This window comes from Schistocerca piceifrons, chromosome 6, assembly GCF_021461385.2.
Source record: "Schistocerca piceifrons isolate TAMUIC-IGC-003096 chromosome 6, iqSchPice1.1, whole genome shotgun sequence".
Lineage (NCBI taxonomy): Eukaryota > Metazoa > Arthropoda > Insecta > Orthoptera > Acrididae > Schistocerca > Schistocerca piceifrons.
Window position 1 is genome coordinate 35,996,579 of NC_060143.1, and position 26,065 is coordinate 36,022,643.

General features: G+C 38.5%; 1 protein-coding gene across 3 annotated transcripts in view; it reads right to left on the reverse strand.

Moving 5' to 3' along the window:
• The window catches only part of LOC124802977 (anoctamin-1-like), a 265,666-nt gene that overhangs the window by 52,604 nt on the left and 186,997 nt on the right, over nucleotides 1–26,065 (reverse strand). For all 3 annotated transcript variants that reach the window (XM_047264075.1, XM_047264076.1, XM_047264077.1), the window contains 5 exons: nucleotides 20,302–20,556; nucleotides 18,418–18,575; nucleotides 18,058–18,226; nucleotides 17,709–17,941; nucleotides 10,076–10,236 (listed from right to left, as the gene is read on the reverse strand). In XM_047264075.1, coding sequence (XP_047120031.1) covers nucleotides 10,076–10,236; nucleotides 17,709–17,941; nucleotides 18,058–18,226; nucleotides 18,418–18,575; nucleotides 20,302–20,556 — 976 coding nt within the window. The remainder of the gene's footprint in view (nucleotides 1–10,075; nucleotides 10,237–17,708; nucleotides 17,942–18,057; nucleotides 18,227–18,417; nucleotides 18,576–20,301; nucleotides 20,557–26,065) is intronic.

The following is a 26,065-nucleotide window of genomic DNA, read 5'->3' on the forward strand; positions in this document are numbered from 1 at the left end:
GAACATGTTGTTGTTGTTGTTGTTGTGGTCTTCAGTCCTGAGACTGGTTTGATGCAGCTCTCCATGCTACTCTATCCTGTGCAAGCCTCTTCATCTCCCAGTACCTACTGCAACCTACATCCTTCTGAATCTGCTTAGTGTATTCATCTCTTGGTCTCCCTCTACGATTTTTACCCTCCACACTGCCCTCCAATACTAAACTGGTAATCCCTTGATGCCTCAGAACATGTCCTACCAACCGATCCCTTCTTCTTGTCAAGTTGTGCCACAAACTTCTCTTCTCACCAATCCTGTTCAATACTTTCTCATTAGTTATGTGATCTACCCATTTAATCTACAGCATTCTTCTGTAGCACCACATTTCGAAAGCTTCTATTCTCTTCTTGTCTAAACTATTTATCGTCCATGTTTCACTTCCATACATGGCTACACTCCATACAAATACTTTCAGAAACGACTTCCTGACACTTAAAACCTATACTCGATGTTAACAAATTTCTCTCCTTCAGAAATGCTTTCCTTGCCATTGCCAGTCTACGTTTTATCTACATTTTATATCCTCTCTACTTCGACCATCATCAGTTATTTTGCTCCCCAAATAGCAAAACTCCTTTACTACTTTAAGTGTCTCGTTTCCTAATCTAATTCACTCAGCATCACCCGACTTAATTCGACTACATCCATTATCCTCATTTTGCTTTTGTTGATGTTCATCTTATACCCTCCTTTCAAGACACTATCCATTCCGTTCAACTGCTCTTCAAAGTCCTTTGCTGTCTCTGACAGAATTACAATGTCATCGGCAAACCTCAAAGTTTTTATTTCTTCTCCATGGATTTTAATACCTACTCCGAATTTTTCTTTTGTTTCCTTTACTGCTTGCTCAATATACAGATTGAATAACATCGGGGATAGTCTACAACCCTGTCTCACTCCCTTCCCAACCACTGCTTCCCTTTGATGTCCCTCGACTCTTATAACTGCCATCTGGTTTCTGTACAAACTGTAAATAGCTTTTCGCTCCCTGTATTTTACCCCTGCCGCCTTCAGAATTTGAAAGAGAGTATTCCAGTCAACATTGTCAAAAGCTTACTCTAAGTCTACAAATGCTAGTAACGTAGGTTTGCCTTTCCTTAATCTAGCTTCTAAGATAAGTCGTAGGGTCAGTATTGCCTCACATGTTCCAATATTTCTACGGAATCCAAACTGATCTTCCCCAAGGTCGGCTTCTACTAGTTTTTCCATTCGTCTGTAAAGAATTCGTGTCAGTATTTTGCAGCCGTGACTTATTAAACTGATAGTTCGGTAGTTTTCACATCTGTCAACACCTGCTTCCTTTGGGATTGGAATTATTATATTCTTCTTGAAGTCTGAGGGTATTTCGCCTGTCTCATACATCTTGCTCACCAGATGGTAGAGTTTTGTCAGGACTGGCTCTCCCAAGGCCATCAGTAGTTGTAATGGAATGTTGTCTACTCCTGGGGCCTTGTTTCGACTCAGGTCTTTCAGTGCTCTGGCAAACTCTTCACGCAGTATCATATCTCCCATTCCATCTTCATCTACATCCTCTTCCATTTCCATAATATTGTCCTCAAGTACATCACCCTTGTATAGACCCTCTATATACTCCTTCCACCTTTCTTCTTTCCATTCTTTGCTTAGAACTGGGTTTCCATCTGAGCTCTTGATATACATACAAGTGGTTCTCTTTTCTCCAAAGGTCTCTTTAATTTTCCTGTAGGCAGTATCTATCTTACCCCTAGTGAGATAAGCCGCTATATCCTTACATTTGTCCTCTAGCCATCCCTGCTTAGCCATTTTGCACTTCCTGTCGATCTCATTTTTGAGACGTTTGTATTCCTTTTTGCCTGCTTTATTTACTGCATTTTTATATTTTCTCCTTTCATCAATTAAATTCAATATTTCTTCTGTTACCCAAGGATTTCTACTAGCCCTCGTCTTTTTACCTACTTGATCCTCTGCTGCCTTCACTACTTCATCCCTCAGAGCTACACATCTTCTTCTACTGTATTTCTTTCCCCCATTCTTGTGAATTGTTCCCTTATGCTCTCCCTGAAACTCTGTACAACCTCTGGTTTAGACAGTTTATCCAGGTCCCATCTCCTTAAATTCCCACCTTTTTGCAGTTTCTTCAGTTTTAATCTACAGTTCATAACCAATAGATTGTGGTCAGAGTCCACATCTGCCCCTGGAAATGTCTTACAATTTAAAACCTGGTTCCTAAATCTCTGTCTTACCATTATATAATCTATCTGATACCTTTTAGTATCTCCAGGCTTCTTCCATGTATACAATCTTTTTTTATGATTCTTGAACCAAGTGTTAGCTATGATTAGGTTGTGCTCTGTGCAAAATTCTACCAGGCGGCTTCCTCTTTCGTTTGTTACCCCCAATCCATATTCACCTACTACGTTTCCTTCTCCCCCTTTCCCTACTGACGAATTCCAGTCACCCATGACTATTAAATTTTCATCTCCCTTCACTATCTGAATAATTTCTTTTATTTCATCATACATTTCTTCAATTTCTTCGTCATCTGCAGAGCTAGTTGGCATATAAACTTGTACTACTGTGGTAGGCGTGGGCTTCATATCTATCTTGGCCACAATAATGCGTTCACTATGCTGTTTGTAGTAGCTTACCCGCATTCCTATTTTCCTATTCATTATTATACCTACTACTGCATTACCCCTATTTGATTTTGTGTTTATAACCCTGTAGTCACCTGACCGGAAGTCTTGTTCCTCCTGCCACCGAACTTCACTAATTCCCACTATATCTAACTGTAACCTATCCATTTCCCTTTTTAAATTTTCTAACCTACCTGCCCGATTTAGAGATGTGACATTCCAAGCTCCGATCTGTAGAACGCCAGTTTTCTTTCTCCTGATAACATCCTCTCAAGTAGTCCCCGCCCGGAGATCCGAATGGGGGACTATTTTACCTCCAGAATATTTTACTCAAGAGGACGCCATCATTATTTAACCATACAGTAAATCTGCATGCCCTCGGGAAAAATTACAGCTGTAGTTTCCCCTTGCTTTCAGCCGTTCGCAGTACCAGTACAGCAAGGCCGTTTTGGTTAGTGTTACAAGGCCAGATCAGTCAATCATCCAGACTGTTGCCCCTGCAACTACTGAAAATGCTGCTGCCCCTCTTCAGGGACCACATGTTTGTCTGGCCTCTCAACAGATACCCCTCCGTTGTGGTTGCACCTACGGTACGGCTATCTGTATCGCTGAGGCACGCAAGCCTCCCCACCAACGGCAAGGTCCATGGTTCATGGGGGGAGGGGGGGCATATTGAACATGTCATAACCTAAATCCAAATAACTGTAGTGATGTTTATATGTTGAATAACATGTGTGCATGGCATAGTTTGTAACTAATTTACCTTTTTTCCAAAACAGTTCAAAAATGGTCACTCTTTAGCTTCACTTGGATTTTACATGCAAGAAACATATTTTTTTGTGAGTTTTTTTTACACTTGCCACTTCTATGCTTCAAACTTGTGCGAATGGGTACAAGCAATCAGTTCGAAAGACAATTAAAAAATCTATATAGTATCAGTTACCACTTGAGTCAACAAATATCTAAATCGGTTGCCAAGCTATGGCTATCTAATGTCAGAATTATGCAGAGTAAAAGCTGGGAACCAGAATGAAAATTACTCCTATCATAGCACAAAAAAGGTGAATATGTCCTGGGCGGAGTTAGGGATATGACAGGAGGGAACTAACTTTTTGACTTACCTGGCAGCTCCAAAGACATTTAAATCAAAACCCCTTGACATATTCACACTTTTTTATGAGTGAACCCTACTTCCCCAACTGCAAGGTGCTGGAAAATCTGCATCTTGTAATTTATAGGTGAAAGTCCCTGATCCTGTGCCTGAACTACAGAAGACTTGCCAGCCTTTGTAAACAACAGACATCATCATATGGCTGAAGAGCATATACGTAGCAGTTAAAAAAGTTTCTCTGTGGCAGACAATAGACTGAACATGTCAAGAGGTTTTGACTGAAATGTCTCTGAAGCTGCCAGATAAGTCAAAAAGCTAGTACAAACAATAGAAAATCCAGGATGGAATGTAACACTATTATGAAATAGGAAGTTGCTATTCACCATACAGTGGGGATGCTGAGTTACAGATAGGCACAACAAAAAGACTGTCACAACATAAGCTTTCAGCCATCAAGGTCTTCGCACGCACGCACGCACGCACGCGCGCGCGTGCCCGCCCGCCCACACACACACACACACACACACACACACACACACACACACACACACACACACACGACTACTGCAGCCTCTGGCAGCTGAAGCTACTGTCGCAAGTTCGTGTGTGTGTGTGTGTGTGTGTGTGTGTGTGTGTGTGTTTTACAAAGGCCTTGATGGCCAAAAGCTTATTTGTGACAGTCTTTTTGTTGTGCCTATCTGCGACTCAGCATCTCTGCTATATGGTGAGTAGCAACTTCCCTTTCCATAAAAAACTAGTTCCATACGTTTACATCCATAACTCTGGCCAGGACTTTTCTTGTGCTATGACAGGAGCATTTTTCATTCTGGCACTATAATGTTCCATTGCACTCACCTATAATCACCCTATGCTCGTAACACAACTACCTTGAGCAATTTTATCATGTGCGCCTCATCGACTGGCCAATATTAGCAAGCTTACCCACAGAGATCACACTAACAGAAGACCTTTATTCTACCAAGGGCAGTGACTAAAAGACTGAGGCTTCTCTGCTCACTTACTCCAGAACTTGGTCACATGACCAACTACTGGAGTCAAGACTGCTACTTTCCATGGGCCACATTATCGAAAGTAATGTACTTTACATTGCCTTGTATACATTAAACATGTTCTTTAATCAGCATATATTTATATCTTATCCAATATCTAAATAGCTGTGCTTTATCCCTTTAATTTATTATGTTACATTTGCCCACAGAGGAAGTCACAGAACTTTGTCAAATGCATGTTGGTGTATTACTTGTGTTTTTCGGCACTACACACTTCAAAGCACATTTCGTAATTCATACAAACTTAACGAATTATATTTACATACATTAATATATGTAAGTCCCTAATGCAAAGTCAACATGCTGAAGGTAAATGACAGCATGCATATGTGGTACTCTGTTTATCACAGTCAATTAAATATTATAAAAAATTTTGTTTAATAATTTATTTATGTGCATATCACAACCAAACTCGCTCATCCTGTAGCTAAAGTCATGACCTGGTGTATCACACATATTAATAACATGCCTGCAAATGGTTATTGCTTTGTTAGAAATGTACAAACATTTAAATTTCAATAACTTATAAGCTAAACGTACAAATACAGTAGTAATTTTATTGTGTTCTTGGGCCTCAACAGATTCCAAAGATGTGCTTATATTTTCTGTAACTCAACTGCAGTTTTAGCTATTTTAGTGAATATACAATGCTTTTATTTAAGGGAGGTTCGTAACGTCAAACAGGCCTACTTGGAGCAGGAGAGGCACCACAGGACATTTTAATTTCCACTGTCTATACTTTTAAAAATAAATTCATAAAACTTTGTCTGACCAGGAAGTACTCAGGATTCACACTCACAGCAGTGAAATTTCAAAAACATAACAAAATAAATTTTTTTTACATGTGAAATTTCATCATTTTTTCACTCACTAATGGCTGCATTTATTGCTGTAGGTACACTTTTCTTCATAAGTAAGAGAGATTCTTCGATGAATTTTGCACAGCAGACATACCATACTTACAGGTGTGTGAAACTCTAAAATTTTGTTTCATTTATGAAAAATGAATGAGCTGTTACATTTTCAACTTAATATTTAGAAAAAAAATCAAATTTTATAGTTAATTATCTCAATTTTTACTACAGTTTTTAAAAGATTTATTTTGTCACTAAATACAGTATTTTTGTCGATTGCAATGAACATTCCCCCTTCATGAACTACCCTGCTAGATCTTGACTACCATAAGTGGGTTCAATTGGATGTAGTTTGCCACAGATATGCAGTGATGAACAGGCTGGTGCAGGTTAGTTTAATGTGAAGAGCTGTATCAAAAACCAGTACAACAACACACCAAGTGAAGTGTGCATTGGTTTGCACACTGGACTCATATTTTGAAGCATGGTGTTTCAAATACCTGTCCAGCCATCCAGATTTAGATTTTCTGTGATTTCCCTAAACTGGGAAGGTTCCTTTGAAAGAGCGCAGCCAATTTCCTCCCCACTCCCCCTAGTCTGAGCTTCTACTTTATCTCTAATGACATCATTGTTGACGGGATGTTAAGCTCTTATCTTCCTTCCAAAACAACAAACAACGTATCTATCCAGTCTGTCAAGTATTATTCTGAACTAGAACCATAGTTTCTGCAAATGCTTCTGCCCAAGGCTAAATGTTTTGAGTTCATTCTCGAAATATGACATTTCTTCCTCTTTATGTCATTTACTGAACATTCAAATCTTCTTACTTGACTTATCTGCCTTTTGTACTTTGGTAGTTATTGCTGCTGCAAGTATCTCATGGTCACTTACACAAACTTCAATATGTACATCCTGAAAGAGGTCTGGTCTATTTGTTGCCATTACATCTGATCTATTTCTGTCATCAGTGGGCTTCCAAACTAGCTGTTCTATGCAGTTTCAGGAAAAGAACTATAAATTTCCCTTTGTAATTCCAATGTACTGTAGACAGATTAATAAGTCAATGCCTAAAATTTTTCTATTGAAGGCATGTCACAGACAAGTTAATCAATAATGGTCCTCAGTTTACATCACAGCCTGAAATGTGCCAAGGCATAATAGCTTAAGTTGCTATAAGACCACTCCTAAATTAATTCTTCTCTCTTTTACCAGGTGCATAAATATGAAATGCCGATTTTTGTCTAAAAAACATGTTAATTTCAGAAGAATGATAAATAGTGCTTTATGCAAAATATGCTCCATCATTTGTTATACAATTTGCTCATCTTTTGGGCACTTTGTGAATACCATGCCAGTAAAAATTTTCCTCTTTTGCTGCGAACCTTTCATCTTACTAAAGGACAAATTGTCTTCTGAAATCTGTGTAACTTAAAAGTTTTCTTTACTCAGAATTACTGTTGTTGTGGTCTTCAGTCCTGAGACTGGTTTGATGCAGCTCTCCATGCTACTCTATCCTGTGCAAGCTTCTTCATCTCCCAGTACTTCTGCAACCTACATCCTTCTGAATCTGCTTATTGTATTCATCTCCTGGTCTCCCTCTACGATTTTTAACCTCCACACTGCCCTCCAATGCTAAATTTGTGATCCCTTGATGCCTCAGAACATGTCCTACCAACCGGTCCCTTCTTCTTGTCAAGTTGTGCCACAAACTCCTCTTCTCCCCAATTCTATTCAATACCTCCTCATTAGTTATGTGATCTACCCATCTAATCTTCAGCATTCTTCTGTAGCACCACATTTAGAATTACTGTACTCATTAGAATTCCAGAATTTTCTAGTCTTAAAATGTAAATCTTTCAAAAATTCCCTGTAACACTAGTGTAGCCTTAATTTTGCTGATTACAGAAGCTTCCTACAATAACATCTTAGTTTATGAAATAATCCATTTAAAAAGATTTGGGTTCCTAAAAAAAATCTTGACATGCTTTGTAAATCCCAATGCATGTACAAAGTTCCACCACCTCATAAAACAAAACCATAATTTCTACAAATTTAAGGAATTTAGCCAACTGTTAATCATAATAACTTCTCAGCCTTATGGTTATATGTATTACCTACTTTTTGTCTTTAATATTACCATTTAAAAGTTGAAAACTACCATTTTACCATTTTGTGATAGGTGTCCTACACATGCCTTTAAAATAGGCATTGTGCACAAACCCACAGTCATGCCATATCAGTCATTGCCATATCAGCCATTGATTAATGTTCACGCAGTCAATTGTGTTTAGTATTCAGTCATGTAAAATTCTATGTCAGCAGCCCAGCCAATGTCAGCAGTCTACGCCAAGATATGATTGGATTATGTATATACAGTTGCCCACCTGGAACTGTAGTGGAGACATACAATTACCTACTCCAGTGATGTTACATATAATTATTTAAAAATCACTTAAAGCTCATTGTAATCAACAAACAGACTTGGAGGAAGAAAACGAAGGACAAAGAGATTATTGAGAAACATGACTGAAAGGTCAGTTAGCGTGCAAGCTATTTCAAAATTTCCGCAACCAGAGAGGAATTCTGGATGCTCGCCTGTCTAGCTGTCATGCAGGTTGGACAAGACAGTTTGCTCCCTCATGCATGGGTGCCAAATATTCAGTACACACGTATGGTGACTATATTCACTGCCATCTTCCAGTTGCACTCCTGCTCCAAAAGGGACGTCATCCACTGTTATTACCACTTTTTTTGCAGCCACTGTGTGGCACTTGTACCTGGACTTCTCATTTAGACTACTATATGGATTCTCAATACAGTCACCCATGCCAGCCCAGCTGTGATCAACAGAAATGGAAATTTTGTTGACTGATAATTTTCTACACACACACTAAATCAAAAAGCTGTGTTCCACACTGCAAACCTTATCAGCCACTAGCTGGTGCATTGCTATAATTTCTCTACAATGTTTTTGGATTGCTCTTTCAATAAAGTGTGAGCTGCTGGTACATAATAAACATGTATATGAACAAAATGGGTATTCCAATGGTTTGGAGTTTTTATCAACACCCTACATTTATTTAAATAGTTTCTCTTTTTCTCATGAACAAATTATACCAATTCTTTGATTAACTAAACACCAGTTTTCATTGTGATGATGTCTGCTTTCCTTGTAATCAGTTACACACCACTGTACATTACCTGCTGATAGACCAGTAATGACATTTCAATGCTTGCAAGCCTTCCACAATGCTGCTGACATTCCCCTGCACTTGAGTTCTCAATGATACACTACAGTAATCCCTCATAAGCCACCATCTTTCATAATTTTCTCTCCTACACATGAAGAAGGAATCTATTGGCCCAAAAGCTAGCTTTTCATGGCTCTTTCAGTATCTGACTCTGCTGCTACTAAATTCATTACTAAAGCTAAAAGTAATCATCATGTAATGTTGCAGTTCTTCTTCTTATGTCTGCGCTTGCTATGTAAATGAACATGTTGTTGTAACATGTAATGGCAGTGAAAACTACGCCCACGCATTGAAAAATCTGAGACAGTGCATTGTCAAGTGACCATAGGTCACGAAATCAGCCTATTCACCTCACCAACAACATACGAGAAAACACTACAACATCAGAGCCATGAGAAGTTTTAGATTGTGTAGCACATTAGCTACCAACATAATTATCCAATAACAACATGTCAGTACAAAAATAAAAAATAAGCCACTGAAGATAGCAAAAAAAGTCATGTCTGGGTAAGACAATACTGAAAAGGTGTCTTGCATAACGCGGAATTCCTCGTCCTATCAAAGTAATCACTGAATTTTAAATTCTTTCTCAAGATGAATGGAAAAATGATTAAATAAGTGAGTAAATGCTGCAACAGAGGGTAAGTCAAGGAACAGGTACAAGATTGATGCTGAAATCTGCTCGGATTATCAGCCTAGTCAAGGCGTCATTCTGCGGCAATGTTTCAACAAGTCTCTGAAACTTGTTGAAATGCTGCAGCAGAATAATGGCTAAACTAGGCTGATTACCTGAGAAGACAATAGAATGAAGGCTTTAACAACTGGATGACATAGCTGCTGGTAAACCTTTTAGGATGTGAGGTCATTGGACCACGACCTCACATCCCGAAAGGTTTACCAGCAGCTATAGCCTGAGAAGACTTCCTCATTGAAATTTGCCAAGAATGTCTAAATTTACATAAGGTACAAGATTGTTGCCATTTTGGCAGGAGGTAAGCAGGTATTGATGATCTGGCACAAAAGACTTTGCTGTAACGTTGAACAAACAATTCAAATATTTGCCATTATGTCAAATAACTGTAAAAACATTGAAATAATTTGACAGAATGAGAAAAAGAAAATTCAAGTTATTACTTACCCCAAAAGGACATAAATATTGCGAAGAACACAGTAAATGGATTGTCAAATAAGTATGTGATGCGTGCATATGTACACGTCTCTGCTAGGTTCCAATATTCACATGTTCTATCACATAGTGGACACATTGTAATGTTTAAGCTTTCATTGCAAATGTCTTGACTGTAATTAGAGACATGCTATTATATCACCAGTACAAACTTTGGTAACAATGGACTAAATACTAATGCACATGATATATTAATGTTTACAAACGCGTAACTGTAAGAAATTCAGAATACTTTATTATTGTTACTCACATCCATGTCTGAAAACTGGTAAATGTAGTAGAAGTAGAAGTAGTAGTAGTAGTAGTAGTAGTAGTATGAATTTGCTAGACAACATCAACACTGAGCATAGAGAATATCTTCATTGGAAGAATTGTAACAAGTATGGTTTAAAAAGTACTTCAATGTGTGTGACTGAAGTAGTAGGAACTGGCCACAATGGAGTGTTCATATTCCTTTACATTATAGCACAGTAGGAGGACATGTATCCTTTAAATGTACTATCAAAAGTGCATCATGCACTTAGCCATAAGAAAATCAGATGTCAGAAACAAAGAGAGAGGTAAAGTAACTGCCCAAATTGGTTCATGGTGAACGGATTAGCTATTTAAAAAAAACTGTAAAATAACAACAGCATAAACTGATGTGCATGAACAATATTACAGAAGTTGACTTACTTCAGCTTGGAAAAACATCCAAAGTGATCCACCTATATTAAAATTAATAATTATTCTTTACAAAGAATACAATGTGGGCTGTACTACTTTTTTAAAAAAATATATTTCTACTCCATAGGACTGAGTTACCAGAAACATGAGAACTTCCAAGGCACGAAGTGTCTGTCGAAAGTACTGTGCCACAATAGCAGCCACACCACACCAATTGAAGACTGTCAGATTTGTTGTTGTGCTCTGCATCAATATTTAGTGCTAAAATGATGTAGCCTTCCAAAATTGTGAAAACATATGGTAGATGCTGCCATTCTGATACCTTCAGCCTGGCAGCTCCAATAGCTTCAACACTTTGGACGTAGTGAACAAAAGCTTTCACAAAGCAACAGAACTTCAGAAGTAGATTGACAGTACACAGTATAAGGTACTTGTTAAGTGTAAGGAAACAAATTTTAAGAAGACCAAGAACACCAATGATGAAACTACTACATAGGTTTTGTGAAATGATTATCTGGTAAACAGTATTTTTAAACCAAGTGCTGGCCCAGTGCTGCCACTTGTGACTTAGGCTCTTTTAGGAAGGATTTTGGAAAAGATGATCATGTTATCAGTAGGAGGAGCAAGTGACAATTTGGACTGTGGCCTTTGAAGACGACATCAAGCACATTGCTGAGAATGCTCCTTGCACAAATGCAAAGATCTTATTATTTGAGCAGTATGATAAGCCCCTGATGAAAAGTTGTGCAGAACATGTAAATGATCAGAGGTGGAAATCACTCATGGGAGAAAAACCTTCAGCCATGGAAATGACTGGGGCATCATCTCTCATTAAATCACACCTTACATGTCATTATTTGCTTCTGAATGCTTCCAGTAAGATGTTACTTCCATGCCTCATAGCCAGATGCATCCTGTCTAGACAAAGCAATATCAATCCCGTACCAGTATTCACTAAGCCTTTTATTGGGTAAATTCATCCAAAAGCCACAGCTGTTGAACAAATAGTTACAGTTGAAAATGCAAAACAATATACTCCAGCTGGACAAAGTCATAAAAATGAAAGGAAATGCATTTAGTGTTTTTCTTCAGGAGACACTGTGCCCACCCTACCAAGAAATCCCCAATCCAGTCACATATTCTGTTTGTTATTCCATATGATTGTACTATGGTTAATAAATCTTGCTGTGGTACTGAGTCAAATGCTTCTCAGATGTCAATCAATACTGCATCCACCCAACTTCCTTAACCTATTGCTTCAAGAGGACATGTGAGGATAGCACAAATTGATTTTTGGTTTATTAATGTCATCAGACTCGATGTTGGTTGACATGAAGGAGACCACTGTGTTAGAGATATTTCATAATATAAGGAATGTTGAAATGAAAAGGTACAAAACATCGTAATAAACAAACCAATTGAAATTAGCACATGCTGCTTTGGGATAAAATAGCGAGACATCTAGTGACACAAATGTAGTGTCATCACCTTGCATTAAAAAATTCAAAGTTGTACCCTCACCTGGCAATATGATGCTCACCATCTTTCTGAACACCCAAGGTACAATCAATACGTATCAAATTCCATCAAAGAAAAACCCACAAGAGGAACATGTACTGAGACATACTCTGTAATCTACGAAAGTCTATCAAGAGCAAATGACCTGGGCTGTCAATGAAGGGAGTAAATCTACACCACAGTAATGCATGTCCACATGTCCCCAAGCTCACACACAGTGTAATGGTCAAATTCAAGTGGAAGCAGCTTGAACATCTCCCCCCCCCCCCCCCCCCCCTACAGCCTGGACATATCAACTTGCAGCTTCCATGTGTTTGACACAGTGGAGGACTGGCTCCTGTCACAACCACGGCATTTCTGGGAACACGGAGTTCTCCAGTTCATGAAACAGTGGAACAGTTGTGCTCAGTCCTCTGATGATTTCTTTTTAATAAAGACTTCAATTATACTCGCAATATAGTTTTGTACTTTTGCTTTTGAACACCCATCACACGTTTTGCTCATAATACGTCCTAGGATTCTGTAATTAAAGAACATCAATTATATTACTAATATTCTTAAGCCATTTAATAACTGAGTCATAGATTCTGTGTCCAGCTCACCCTCATAACCATGCACCACGCATGCAGGTAAATGATCCATTGATGTGATTTCACTGCATTAACATTCAGTACTGTCTGATAGGTGTCATTTGTTCATCCAGATTCTTACATCTTCCAGCACTCATTCTGGCGCAGTACAAAGTTGTCCACAATTTCCTCAGCAGATTGAATTCTCTGATCATGTTATTGGGGTCCTCCACTAAATTCTGGTTCTTATATCCACTTACAGCCCATAGTTTTTGAAGCTTTCTTTGAGTTTAATTCTGTGGTTCTTTGCCAATTTTTAGTCAAGGTGATCTAGTTTTAAGTCAGTCTTTAGGTGCAAGATCTTGGTTTATAAGGAGTTTTAGGTTGCCCACAATTTTTCTGTATGCAGGTTGCCCATGATTTTTCTGTAGGCTCTTGTGGCTAACTGTGCTCATCTGATTTTAGGGGCCTCTATGTTCATTAGGGCAGGGAGCCACGCTCTAACTGTTCCATAGAGTATCTGCACTCTGCACCACTTTAACTAAGTGTGCACTTCTCATCCAGACTGGTGAGCAATATTCAGCAAACACTGCAGACAAGGGCTAGTGCTGAAGTTCTCAATGCGCTTGCCAGACAGCCCCATGTTGCTGCACCCAGTTTCAACAAGATAGCATTATGGAACTTTTAGTCCACTCCCAAGTAATTAAGCTCATCCTTATGTCTGAAGCGTTGACCATTTCTACAGAGCTGTAGCTTTCTATTTGTATTTCTATTGTTAAAGTTTGGATGTAGATGTAAATGTAGATGTCAGTACTTCCAGGTCCGCAGTCAGTGTATTGTCGAGGTCGTTACATGTTTCACTTTAGTATGGATACATGAATTGGTGTCTGGCATGTCAGCAACATGAAAATTGAAAACAATGGGTGTTAGTGCAGAATACTGTACAGGCCATTATTTTCAACCATGCTCTTGTTGTTTGTACCATGAAGTGAAACTGATTTTCCCATTTGTTAACTTGTATTTAAGTAAAACATAAGTAAGTCTTTGTTTGATAATTCTAGCTAGCTTAAGCAGTTGCTCCTCAAAGCCATACTGTATTGTAAGCTGATGTTAGATCTATGAAAACCATATTGGTTTTCATTTTGTTTTGGAAGTCTTCCTCAATAGAGATTGTAAAGGCCAGCACTTGATCTCAGCAATTTCTAACTGCTCGAAAACCTGTTTGATATGTAGGAAGTTTTCCTCTGATGTATGAAGTTAAGTTTAGTCAATCCTATGGGTGAGCTCAAGTCTTTCCGTGTTTCAGCATCACAATGATTTTTGTTTCTTTACATATCTTAGGAAATATACCTGTTCTGATGCATTCCATGAAGAGTTTGGCCAACCACCTTCTACCTAAAATTCCCAGTTTTTTCAAGAATTCCAACAGGATCTCATTGGGTTCAGCTGCTTCTCCTGTCTTCATTAGCTTCAGGCTTGGGTAGCCTCTGATTCCCCTTCTTTCACAGTATTCATATTGGCTGGATTATTAATATACTGCTCATGTTTCCAGAAATTTCTTTCTTTTCAGCTGTATTTAGGAGGTTTGTTCCACGACAATTGCAATCTAAGATGCACTAGGGCCAAGAGATAGTCTCTGAGGCACTGTGGCACCACCTAACAGCAGCACCAGGCCCCAGCTCATCTATATCTACACTTTGCAAACCACCATTAGGTACATGGCAGAGGGTATATACCATTACACCAGTTATTAGGGTTTCTTCCCGTTCCATTCACATACGGATTGTGGGAAGAACGATCGACTGAATGCCTCTCTGCCTGCTATAATTATTCGAATCTTATCTTACGATCCCTATGTGACCATTACGTAGGTGACTGTAGTATATTCCTAGAGTAATCATTTAAAGTGGGTTTTTAAAGCTCTGTTAATAGACTTTCTCAAGATAGCTTATGTCTATGCTCAAGAGTCTTCTAGTTCCATTACTTAAAGTATCTCTGTGACACTCTCCCATGGACTAAACAAACCTGTGACCATTTGTGCTGCCCTTCTGTCTATATGTTCAGTATCCCCTGTCAGTCCTATTTAGTATGGGTCTCACACACTTGAGGAATATTCTAGAACTCATCATGAGAATGATTTGTAAGCAATCTCCCTTGTAGACAGATTCCACCAATAAACCAAAATCTAACACTTGCTTTACTTACAACTGACCCTATATGATCATTGCATTTCATATCCCTACAGAGTGTTACATCCACATACTTAATAGGATTTTGCTGATTATAACAGTGTCTCACTGGTGTTACTGTCACAGGATACTACATTATTTCATTTTGTGAAGTGGAAAATTTTACATTTCTGAACATTTAAGGCAAGTTGCCAATCTTTGAATCACTTTGAAACCTTATCAATATCTGATTGAATATATATGCAGCTTCTTTCAGATAGTACTTCATTATAGATAACTACATTATCTGCAAAAAGCCTGAGGTGCCTATTAATATTGACAACAAGGTCACTAATACATAACATGAACAATAATGGTCCTAACACACTTTCTTCAAGCACACCCGAAGTTACTTCTACATCTGACAATGGCTCTCCTCATTCAACATAACATGCTGTGTGCTCACTACCAAAAAGACCTCAGTTCTTCCTAGCGTAAAGGGTAAAAGCCTACCCTTTATATTGCCTCCTTCCATCTGCTACTGCATTCCTGATTCATACTGTTGCCCAGTCGTTCCTCATTATCCTTGCTGCTCTTAAATTGCTTGAATAGTGCTTCCCACTTTTCATCCAGCACAGGGTATATGCCTTGGTAACCTTGTGAGGAATAGCACTTAGGGTCACTTATGTATCACATTTGTGGATCTTTTGTAGTCCTCAGGTCTCTGCAGTATCCCATTTATTGACTTCTCAAAGAATTCATATTTATTCCAGTCAGCTATCCCTGTGTCCCAGCTTTGGAATGGGGAGTTTCTTGTAACTGGGATAAATAATTCGATCTCTTCAATTACTGGAGGGTGCTGACCCCTTGGGAATACCTCAAGTACTCTTCATGCAGCTTGCATGTGCCTGTTGCTTCTTGTGTGATGAAGGTTGGTTAAGTGTTGACGTTGCGCCCCATACCTTTGATCTGAAGGGTGCTGTATCCTTGGGGGTTGAACAGGAGATGTAGGTCCTGGTTGTCTGCCCAGTCTTTTAATTCAGTACCTTCAGCTGTAGATATAAGATAGCCCCATCTAGAGTGCTGAGAGTTAAAACCATCACCATAGACTGCCGGATGGTTACACTGGGTAAGATACTTATGGGCTATTTCTATGGTGGAGATTTTTAGACATAGTGTGTCAAGCTCTCAAAGTTTTATACCTATTACATGGTCTGTTGGTATCGTTTTTGTGTTTAAATTCCCTACATGTTCCTTCTTCACTAGAGTACAACACAGAGGCAACCACATAGATGGTGTACCCCATTCAATGCTGTGGCGTAGCACAGTGGCGAAAAGTCTACACAACTACAACAACTGGACCCACAAACACCTCCAACTCCATGTGTAGGCAAATGGAGCATAAAAGCAATTTTGATATGAACAGACTTCATGTATGTCATTTTAGCACAGAACGCTATGCTACGAAGAAGGGAGAACAGAAACCCTTGAAAAAATTTTAACCAGAAAAAGAAGAATGATTGTACTCTTAAAAAAGCCTCATCTGCTTGATGAAGTTATCAACCAGCTCTAAATACCAGGATTTACTAATGTGGGTTACACTGGTCATGACAAGCACAGAATTTTCCAGTTAAGTCTACATTCTGAGTCACCAAAGGATCACCAATGTAGTATTGTCATGAACTGCGAGGAGTAAAAAGTGCAGAGGGAGACCAAGAGATGAATATAAGAATCAGAATCAGAAAGATGTAAGTTGCAGTAGGTTTGCGCAGGATAGAGCAGCATGAAGACCCGATCCGACCCGGCCCAGCCCGACTGACGACGACCTCCGACTGACACAAAAGTCGGGGACTTAACTCCATTTCTTTTTTAAATGTTTATCCACTTCCCCCTTCTTTCTGGTTCTACAGTAATGTGATATTTCTTTCTACTGAGAAATATGAATCAGTTTCAATCATTTCCATGAGATGGTCTGATATACACAAGTCTGCTGAAATTCTATACACCTCTTTGTTTCCCTGAGTGGATATGAGAAATCCAACTTTTTTTTACTTACAAAGCTTCTGACATTTTGATGGGAGGCAGTAAATGAATTTTCTTTAATCTCCTTGGTTTTGTCCATGTTGCAGTATTTCACTGTACTATTAGCTGCTTCAGTTGTAACTATACTTATTCTGCAGCCCTGACTTTCAGTTGAATTTACCCTAAAAGAGACCTAGTGAACCTATAGGAGATCACTTAGACAGGATGGATACAGACTAAATGATTCTGGTAACTAGCTGTGCGAGCTGTCTCTTACCAGAAGCATTCAGATGCAAACCATTCCATGGAAGATGTGACAGAGTAGGGGCAATGTACTAATCACGTCAATGTGTGTAAGTCACTGTCTCCTAATTGATTTTCCACACTCTACATTAACATGTTCCGCAGAATGCTTCATCCATGGCTCACCACGTCACTCAAACACAGATCTTGTATTTTTCATTAAATGTATGTTGCTAGTGAGCTTAGGAATGTTGGGTTTTCAATAATATGTTTAACAGTAATAAGTCCTTGTAACAAATTTGTCTGCAACACTGCAAGTCACAAATACATTTCACTTTATCTTGAGCATATTTATATTAAAGGTATAACATCACAACCCAAGTAGTAAATTCAACGTACCTTAAGCGATTCGAAAACATAGTACAGACTCCATAGAAGAAACATATAAGACCAACTATTGAAGCAGGTATCAACATATGAGAATAAAAACCAAGCCAAGCAAAATATAATCCAAATTTTACACCAAAATAATCTTTTACATGATCTACTGGCTGGAATTTTATCCATTTTTGCACAGATGCCCACTCATGAAATAACAGACCTCTCATGCATGATCTGTCCCTAAAATCGCCCTGAAAAGTAATTCAAGTACACATCATTATTACATTGACTGAAATAGCACATATGTGCAAAAAAATATAGTTGATAATTCATTATTAGAGAACTTATAATTGGCAATGGTACATACGTCATGGAGAGGATAAGCAGCCTTGTAAACACCTTCTGTAATCAATCTATTGATTCCAAATGAAAATAAATCCCCAGAATCCTCAGAAAATTTCTGCCGCTGTAAAATAAAATCAACAACTAGGATCCTTACTGCAGGTGTGAAGAAATTCGGTGCATCGACATCAAATCTAAAAAAAAAAAAAAAAAAAAAAAAGAAAATAGTGCATTAATCTTAGAGTCAATGGTAAGTATTTTATACCATCAATGTAGGTCATATGTGAGATTATAAATGTATTATAGTGAAGTTTACTAATTTGTACTCCACTTTGTTACTAACAGTTGATTTTAATTTATATTAAGCAAGGTCTTAACAACTTACAAATATTCTTTATCTCGACTAAACTCTGCAGTTAACTTTCGTTCCACTGGCTTGAACACTTTGGGGTCCACTCGTACAAACTCTAAGGCACGCTTCACAAGTGATTTGACTTCTTGCATTATGTCAAATGAAGGTTCCTCTAAGTATGTACCATCAAACTGAAACAGTAAGTGATATACTGTATATAATATTATGCTACTATCATTGGACTATTGGCACTTTGAGAATACACATCTGTCATGTGTACAAAAAAATTCTTTCAACACAAGAGAAGCTAAATTAGTAAAGCTATAAATCAAGTAGTGTTGATCCCAAAGAAATATTATAAATTCTGCAACACAGGGTTTAATATCAAGAACTAAAGATATTGCTAGTTAAATGTGTAAAAGAGATAATTACCTAAGAGAAAGAACAACACCGACAAATGAATAGTAAAAATGATGGCTAAGGAAAGGGATTCATTGACATGAGTATAATTGCCTTCAGTTATGAGTCTGCTTTGAACTGAGCCCCAATGACCACTGAAGATGTGTCTGGAGATGAATCAAACAGCAATGGGATACCATCCTGGCTGTCACTTGACACATGGCGCAACAAGCAAGAGTGACAGTCTGGGGTGCCATTGCTTTCCATAGAAGGACCCCTTTGATTGTCATCCACAGGACCCTTACAGCACCGTGGTACATCGACGATATTCTACTACCCACTTTGTTATGCATCATGGCAAGCTGTCCTAGGTCTACATCTGAGGAAGATAAGGCCTTCCTGCAAATGGCGAGTGTTTCTACTACTCATCTTCATACTTCCAAATCCTACCTTCGTCAGCAATGTTTCCAGAAATCTCCCAAACTGAGACGTTTGGAGCATTATAGGTAGGGTCTTACAATCGTCTCGTGATGTTGAATATCTAAGGCACCACTTGGACAGAATGCTCACATGATATCCTCAGGAGGACATCCATTAGCTCTACTAATCAATGCCAATCTAAATAACTACTTGAATAAGGGCCAGAGATGGGCCAACACATTACTGACTTGCTCAATTTGTGAAACTCTTTCTCTTGAATAAATCACCCAATTTTTCTGAAATTGTAGTAACCCCCTCCCCCCCCCCCCCCCCCCCACTCTCTCTCTCTCTCCCTCTCTCTCTCTCTCTCTCTCTCTCTCTCTCTCTCTCTCTCTCTCACACACACACACACACACACACACACACTCACACACACACACACACACACACACACTCACACACACACACACACACACACACACACACACACACACACACACACACCATTTTAGAGTCTGTGACAGTGTTTAACTGTATGACGGTTATTTGGAGTCTCCTGGACATTTTAGATGGAGTTAAGTGTGATAGTTTTCACATAACTCCTCATTAAATAATTAATGATAACATTATACAGAAATTATGTTCAAACACAATACGGGTCTTAGAAGCGTACAGCAGACAGTCATCAACAGTGTAGATCTACCCTTCAGTAACTCATCTTCAGACAAGACTAATTTGAAATCTCTTCCAGTCAGACATGGATACTGCTACATCAATAACCTACAATAGCCAGCAGGTAAAACAATATTTAACTCATGCAACACATATAAAATTAAAATTTCTAGCAATACCATCATGCTCTCAGTTAAAGAAACTTATTTCGTATTCTGAACAATCTATCTTGAAGCCCTTGTAACAAGCTAACAGATAAGACTTTTTTTTTTCAAATATGATTTAATATTCAAGGTAAATGATAACAGTATTCAACCAGTGCATCAGCGATGACTATTTCTGCTGTGCACTTCTGCTGATGAGTTGAAATTTACAATAGATTTATATTACTCAGTATTATAATAATAATTATGATAATAATAATACCTCTTTCATTGGCATACGGAGTTTCAGGATTTCAGTATAACGGCACAGCACTTCATGAGTAGCATGTATTTTCACAAAATTCAAATGCTTCACTTTTTCATGTTCCAGAATCAGACCTTCTTCTTCCAAATGTTTTTCAAAGATCTCTCGTTTTATCTTGGCATTTGCTGCAGCACTAGATGCTGCTTTGCTTCCTTCTTCTTCCCACACCAGTACGAAGTCCACTGAACGTCCATTAATTGACATTGTGGGAATCTATAAAAGAAAAAGAAAAAAATAAAACAATGTTATAAGTTGCCTTTTATTACAAAAAATACTGGTAAATGTAAAGCACGTTTGAAAGTTCCAGAGTAATTTGAGTTGTGTTTACAGCAGTACTGAGGCATGTGAGATGATATTAGCATCAAAATTCATCAGCAGATTTCTTTCCAGTTTGCTGGCATTGTATCCAAGTTACTGGAGCTTATTAAGGAATATATTACATTCACAGTTTCAGAACAATCAAGAATTGAATCAGCAATAGTATTGCATCAAATTCGTTTTAACTGTACACGACTGCACAGAAAACTTAACAGCAGCATTTTTTAACCGTCTTGTGTGTGTGCACGAAGACAAATATTTGTTGATAAGATGTGGGCCTATGAATATGAAGTAAAAGTCAAACTTTAACTCAAAGAAAAATGCTGAAAAATTTAACATATTTTCCTTTGCTTCGATTGAATCCTTGTCCCACGAAGGGATTTGTTAAAGCATTTATCCATAACCACTGAAAGTATAAGACAACGTTTAGTTTAGTAACTTTTGGTGATAGCTCGAGACTCATGTCAAGACTATTTTTACAAATGAGAAAGTTACTTGGAGAGGTATATATGTAGCGGAGGAATGTATTTAGAAGAAGGATTCAACAGAATCCATGTTATGAGTCTTCTTCATTTAAAAATGTTTTTGTGGTATTGGTTCTATTTTCTAACAGACCTTGCAAGTTAAATGAAGAGTTGATGTCTCATATGCAAAATATTAATACTTTTATTCCTAGACAAAAGATATTAAAGTCACCATATCGCTAAAACAACAGGAAGGAACTCAACTTTTTGCATACATTTCTACTTCATTACTGAAGAGTTACAGGTACACTGCAACCAGGTACTTTAATGGGCAGAACAATTCCAAATGTCACTAACTGACATTGCAGTCATACAATCTTACATATTTATAACAATGAGAATAATCAATTGTTGACAATATAAAGTAATAGGATAGATTAAAAAAACCTACTCACCAAGTGGCAGCCAGTGGCTCCTCCTCCTGGTTGAAGGGTTGAAGGTTAAGGAAGGAAGAGGAGTGAAGGAAAAGGACTGAAGAGGTTTAGGAAAAGGGGCAGAATTCAGGAAAGTTGGCTAGAACCCTGGGCCAAGGGAGACTTACGAATGGGATGAGAAGGAAAGATAGACTGTTGGAAAATGCACCGCACGATATTTGAAAACCTAAAAGCTTAATGTGGAAGACACAGCAATATGCAAGACAGAGATTACTGCTAAAACATGGAGAACGAGTTAATAAGAATGAAAAGCTAAGTGCATTGTATGTAATAAAGGTGGGAGAGGGATGGCGGAAAAATAAACTGGTCAGAAAATGAAAGATGTAGAAACTAAAACTGAGCGAAGAAAGGAGTAGTTACTGTGAAGAAATGCCAAGATGGAAGAAATTAACATAAATTAAAGCCAGGTGAGTGGCGAGAACCAAGGACATGTCATAGGACTAGTTCCCACCTGCGGAGTTCTGAGAAAATGGTGTGTGGGGGGCTTTTCACTCTTATTAACCCATTCACCATGTTTTAGCAGTAATTCTGTCTTGCTTATTGCTGTGTCTTCCACATTAAGCTTTTAGGTTATCAAATGTCATTTGGTGCAGTTGCCAACAGTCATCTTTCCTTCTCATCCCATCCAGTAAGTCTCCCCTGACCCTGGGTTCTAGGTGACTTTTCCAAACTCTGCCCCTTTTCCTAAAACTCTCCAGTCCTTTTTCTTCACCCCGCTTCCTTACTCCTTAACTCTTCTGCCACAAGGAGCCATTGGCTCTGAAAGCTTGCATACATAAAACCTTTTTTATATGTGTGTTCTCCTGCCAATGTTTAGTGAGCAGATTTTGTATCCAGCCAATTACTTTATAATCTTACATATGTGTGTTTCACGAAGTGTACAACTTTACATTTATGAACATTTAAAGTAAGTGGTCAGTCTTTGCATCAGTCTCAAATCTTACCAAGATCTGACTGGTTAATTGTAGTTTAAGGTAGCACGGCATCAACTGTCAAAAGTCTGAGGTTACTACTAAAATTGTCTATTACATCGCTAATACACAACATGGATCCCAACACACTTCCTGGGGCACATCTGTAGTTAGTTCTGTGACTGTCAATGACACTGTCTAATATGATACGCTGTGCTTTCTGTGCCAAGAAATCATCAATTCAGTCACAAATTGCTCTTCATAACTGATGTGATCAGACTTCCATTTAGTTATTGTAAAAGTCAAATGATTTTTGTAGCTCAAGAAATGCTGCATCCATGTGAGGCCCCTGATAAATGGCTATAAAGATGTCATATGAGAAAAAAACTAATCATGTTTCGCACGATTGAGGTTTTCGGAATCCATGTAGGTTTGCTTGGAGGCGGTCATTCTGTTCAAGGTATCTCAGTAAATGTGAGCCCTGAATAGGTTATAAGATTCTACAGCAGATATCGATGATAATGGGTGGTTTTTGAGGATCACTTCTGCTATATTCCTTGTAGACAGGTGTGCGCACTGCTAAACGTTTACAGTTCCTCCTTGAAAATGACTCTTGCCTCTTTATCTATTTGATTGAGCATTTAAATATTTCTACTTGTGTCTGTTGCTCTACATGTTTTAAGCAGTTTTTACAGGATGGAGTAGCTGTGCAGGTGCTTGTACATATAGACATGTGTGTAAGTGTTCTATATCTGTTCTACTAACACATTCCATATCATAAACGTTTATTGATAATTTTGTTATGGAACTACTAACTAGCTAGCTAACTAACTGAAACAAAATTGAAGAAAAATCAATAACAACAAAAAATGAATAACAATAAAATATGCCTGAGTCACCAGAGTGTAGAAAACTAAGTCAACAACACTCTGGATTAGAAACCAGAAGGTAATGGTACCACAAAAGTATCCAGTCTCAACACCTTCAGGAAACATCAGTGATGAAGTCAATAGAAATGATGACATTAATGTAAAGCCACTAAAGCTGGATGAAAGGTTAAAGTCTTAGATTTAGCATCCTGTTGACAGTCAGGTCATTAGAGACTGAGTCCTAGATCAGACAAGTATGGAAAATAAAAATCGTAAGGAACACTTCTATTCACTGGAGAAGGGTTTAGGGAAACGACGAGAAAGCTGGATCAGCAGATGAGAATTTGGGCTGTGCTCACCTATCTGTATATATTATCTGTTGGTTCGAACATTTACGCTTCAGGTATGCACCCGGGAAAGTGTTTGGGACCCTTGTTGTTCATGTTGTATATTAATGAACTTGCAGACAATATCAGTAGTAAAGTCAGACTTTTCGCCTACGATGTAGTTATCTATAATTAAGTACTGTGTGAAATAAGCTACACAAATATCAAGACTTTGCCATCCGCAAGTCTCGTACAAATGGGCTGGAAAGCATCATCGCTCGATCAGAACAGGAGAGTTTTCGTTAACAGACAGTCTAATACGGTTTGATGGAACCATGTAAAAGTTCGAATTTCGTCAGACTGAAGACAACGGGTCATGCATTCAAATTACTGGGGGGCATTTTACACCTTCAAAACCGTGAAATAACTGGATTACATACGAGGGGGAATTTCCGTTCAAAATCAATTACTTGTAGGTAGGTGCGCTTTTTACACGTCAGCGCATGAATCAGCTACCAATCACACTGCGTGTGGCTCGGTGACAACGACTGACAACTTGTGACGAATGTACAGTATGCCGACAACTGCACATGAGCAAAAACATACGTAGGAGACGTCGTCTGCCAAACGGATGTTAACCAATTCCCTCCTCGATCACTAACGTTACAGTAATGGATTTTGTGCTTTTGTCTCTTCTCAATTTTTATTTCAATTTTTGCTTTTTTTCTTGACATTCTGCAAAGGTTGCATGACTACCTGGTATTTTTCCTATGACTTTCTTTCCCTACACAAGATACAAACCATCTCCAATCAAAAGGTTACTTTGGTTTTACAATGTCTAAAAAAAACCACACTGAGCGTCAGTAAGAATGAAAATAGATGCAACACGTTTTTATTGAAAATTGTTTCAACGATGAAAGAGGAGAAAAATAATTTTGTATGTTATTTGGCACACAGAAATAAAACAAGACACAAGGGATAAGATAAAATGGCCCTGTATGCTGCCTTCCAAAAAAAGTTATATTTCTTTACACCTATATATTTTCTCGGGTAAATAAATGTCGACGTTTGCAACTGTTTGGACGACACACTTCCTATTCTTTCAGTTCTCAGTAGCATCAAGAGTCTACAACACGATCCATTCACGAATATCAGCTAAGAATCTGATTTGATCATCACTAAATTATCATCATTGTTAATTCATTAATTCTCTGACTACTTTGAGACTTTTTTTTTTACGAAGAAGGGATCCTTATAATTTTAGTTACACGTTCATGTGCAAAACTGCATATTAGGCAGCACTAACTCGCACGCATTTTTTGAATCACCAGTCATTTTGCCATGGGTAGTCGACTGAGACGAGAAGTCGCTAACATAAAACGTTCTCCATGTGCAAATCTGAGAAAAACAAGTTATTTGTTTAAAGTGATGAATCCTTGTTCTGCAACGAAAGTTATCTGCAATAATGTATAACATTATGGCATTATTGGCCAGGGGCTCCGTCTCGGGCGCCTGGTTAAAGTCTTCCTATTTGACCCCACTTTGACGATGAAGATGAGATAAAACGAATGCAACACAAACATCCAGTCCTCGAGCGAAGAAAAACTTCGACCCAGCTCACAATCGAACCTGGGGCCGCGTGATCTACAGGCAGCTACGCATTCCAATACACCAGGGGTGTCCACCAAACCCGCGGCCCAAAGCAAGTATCAAAGCGGCCTAAGAAACGAATACCTATCACACGAATCCACAAAATTCCGTTCTGAATATTTTCAATTTGAAACTCCAGCCACACGATACTATTCTCTCTTCTCTCATTGGCCCATCCCATTCGCCCTCCCCTCTTTTTTTCTCGGGGGTTGCTGTTTGTGTTAAGAATATTGTGTGCGACCAAAAAACACTAGTCTTCTTCCAATGTAGCTCAGTAACCTAAAAGATTGGACACCCATGCACTAGACTGCGACCTGCTGACTTAACAGTCAGCGACCGTGGAATGATACAGCTCTGTAATGGGGATGCTACAAAGAAACAGATGTGGCTATCAGCTCTAACCGTGGATCGATGACGGACGCGCGACGAAATTCCACTGACACGCCCTTTTCTCTGGGGCGACGCCCTTTCGCTTGGAGTTCGCTTGCAAAGCTGGCTGACGTTTTTATGGTTCATTAGGCCCTCCGAACTGGTACGAACTTCAGCCTTTATATTTCCGTCCTATTTGTGATTTGCCCATTCTGTGGGACCTTGTATATGCATTGGGTCTCTCTCCTAACTGTCGTTAGGTGCATTATTACACTTTCGTTGACCTCATTCAATGTATTATGTCCAAGCACCAGCACTACA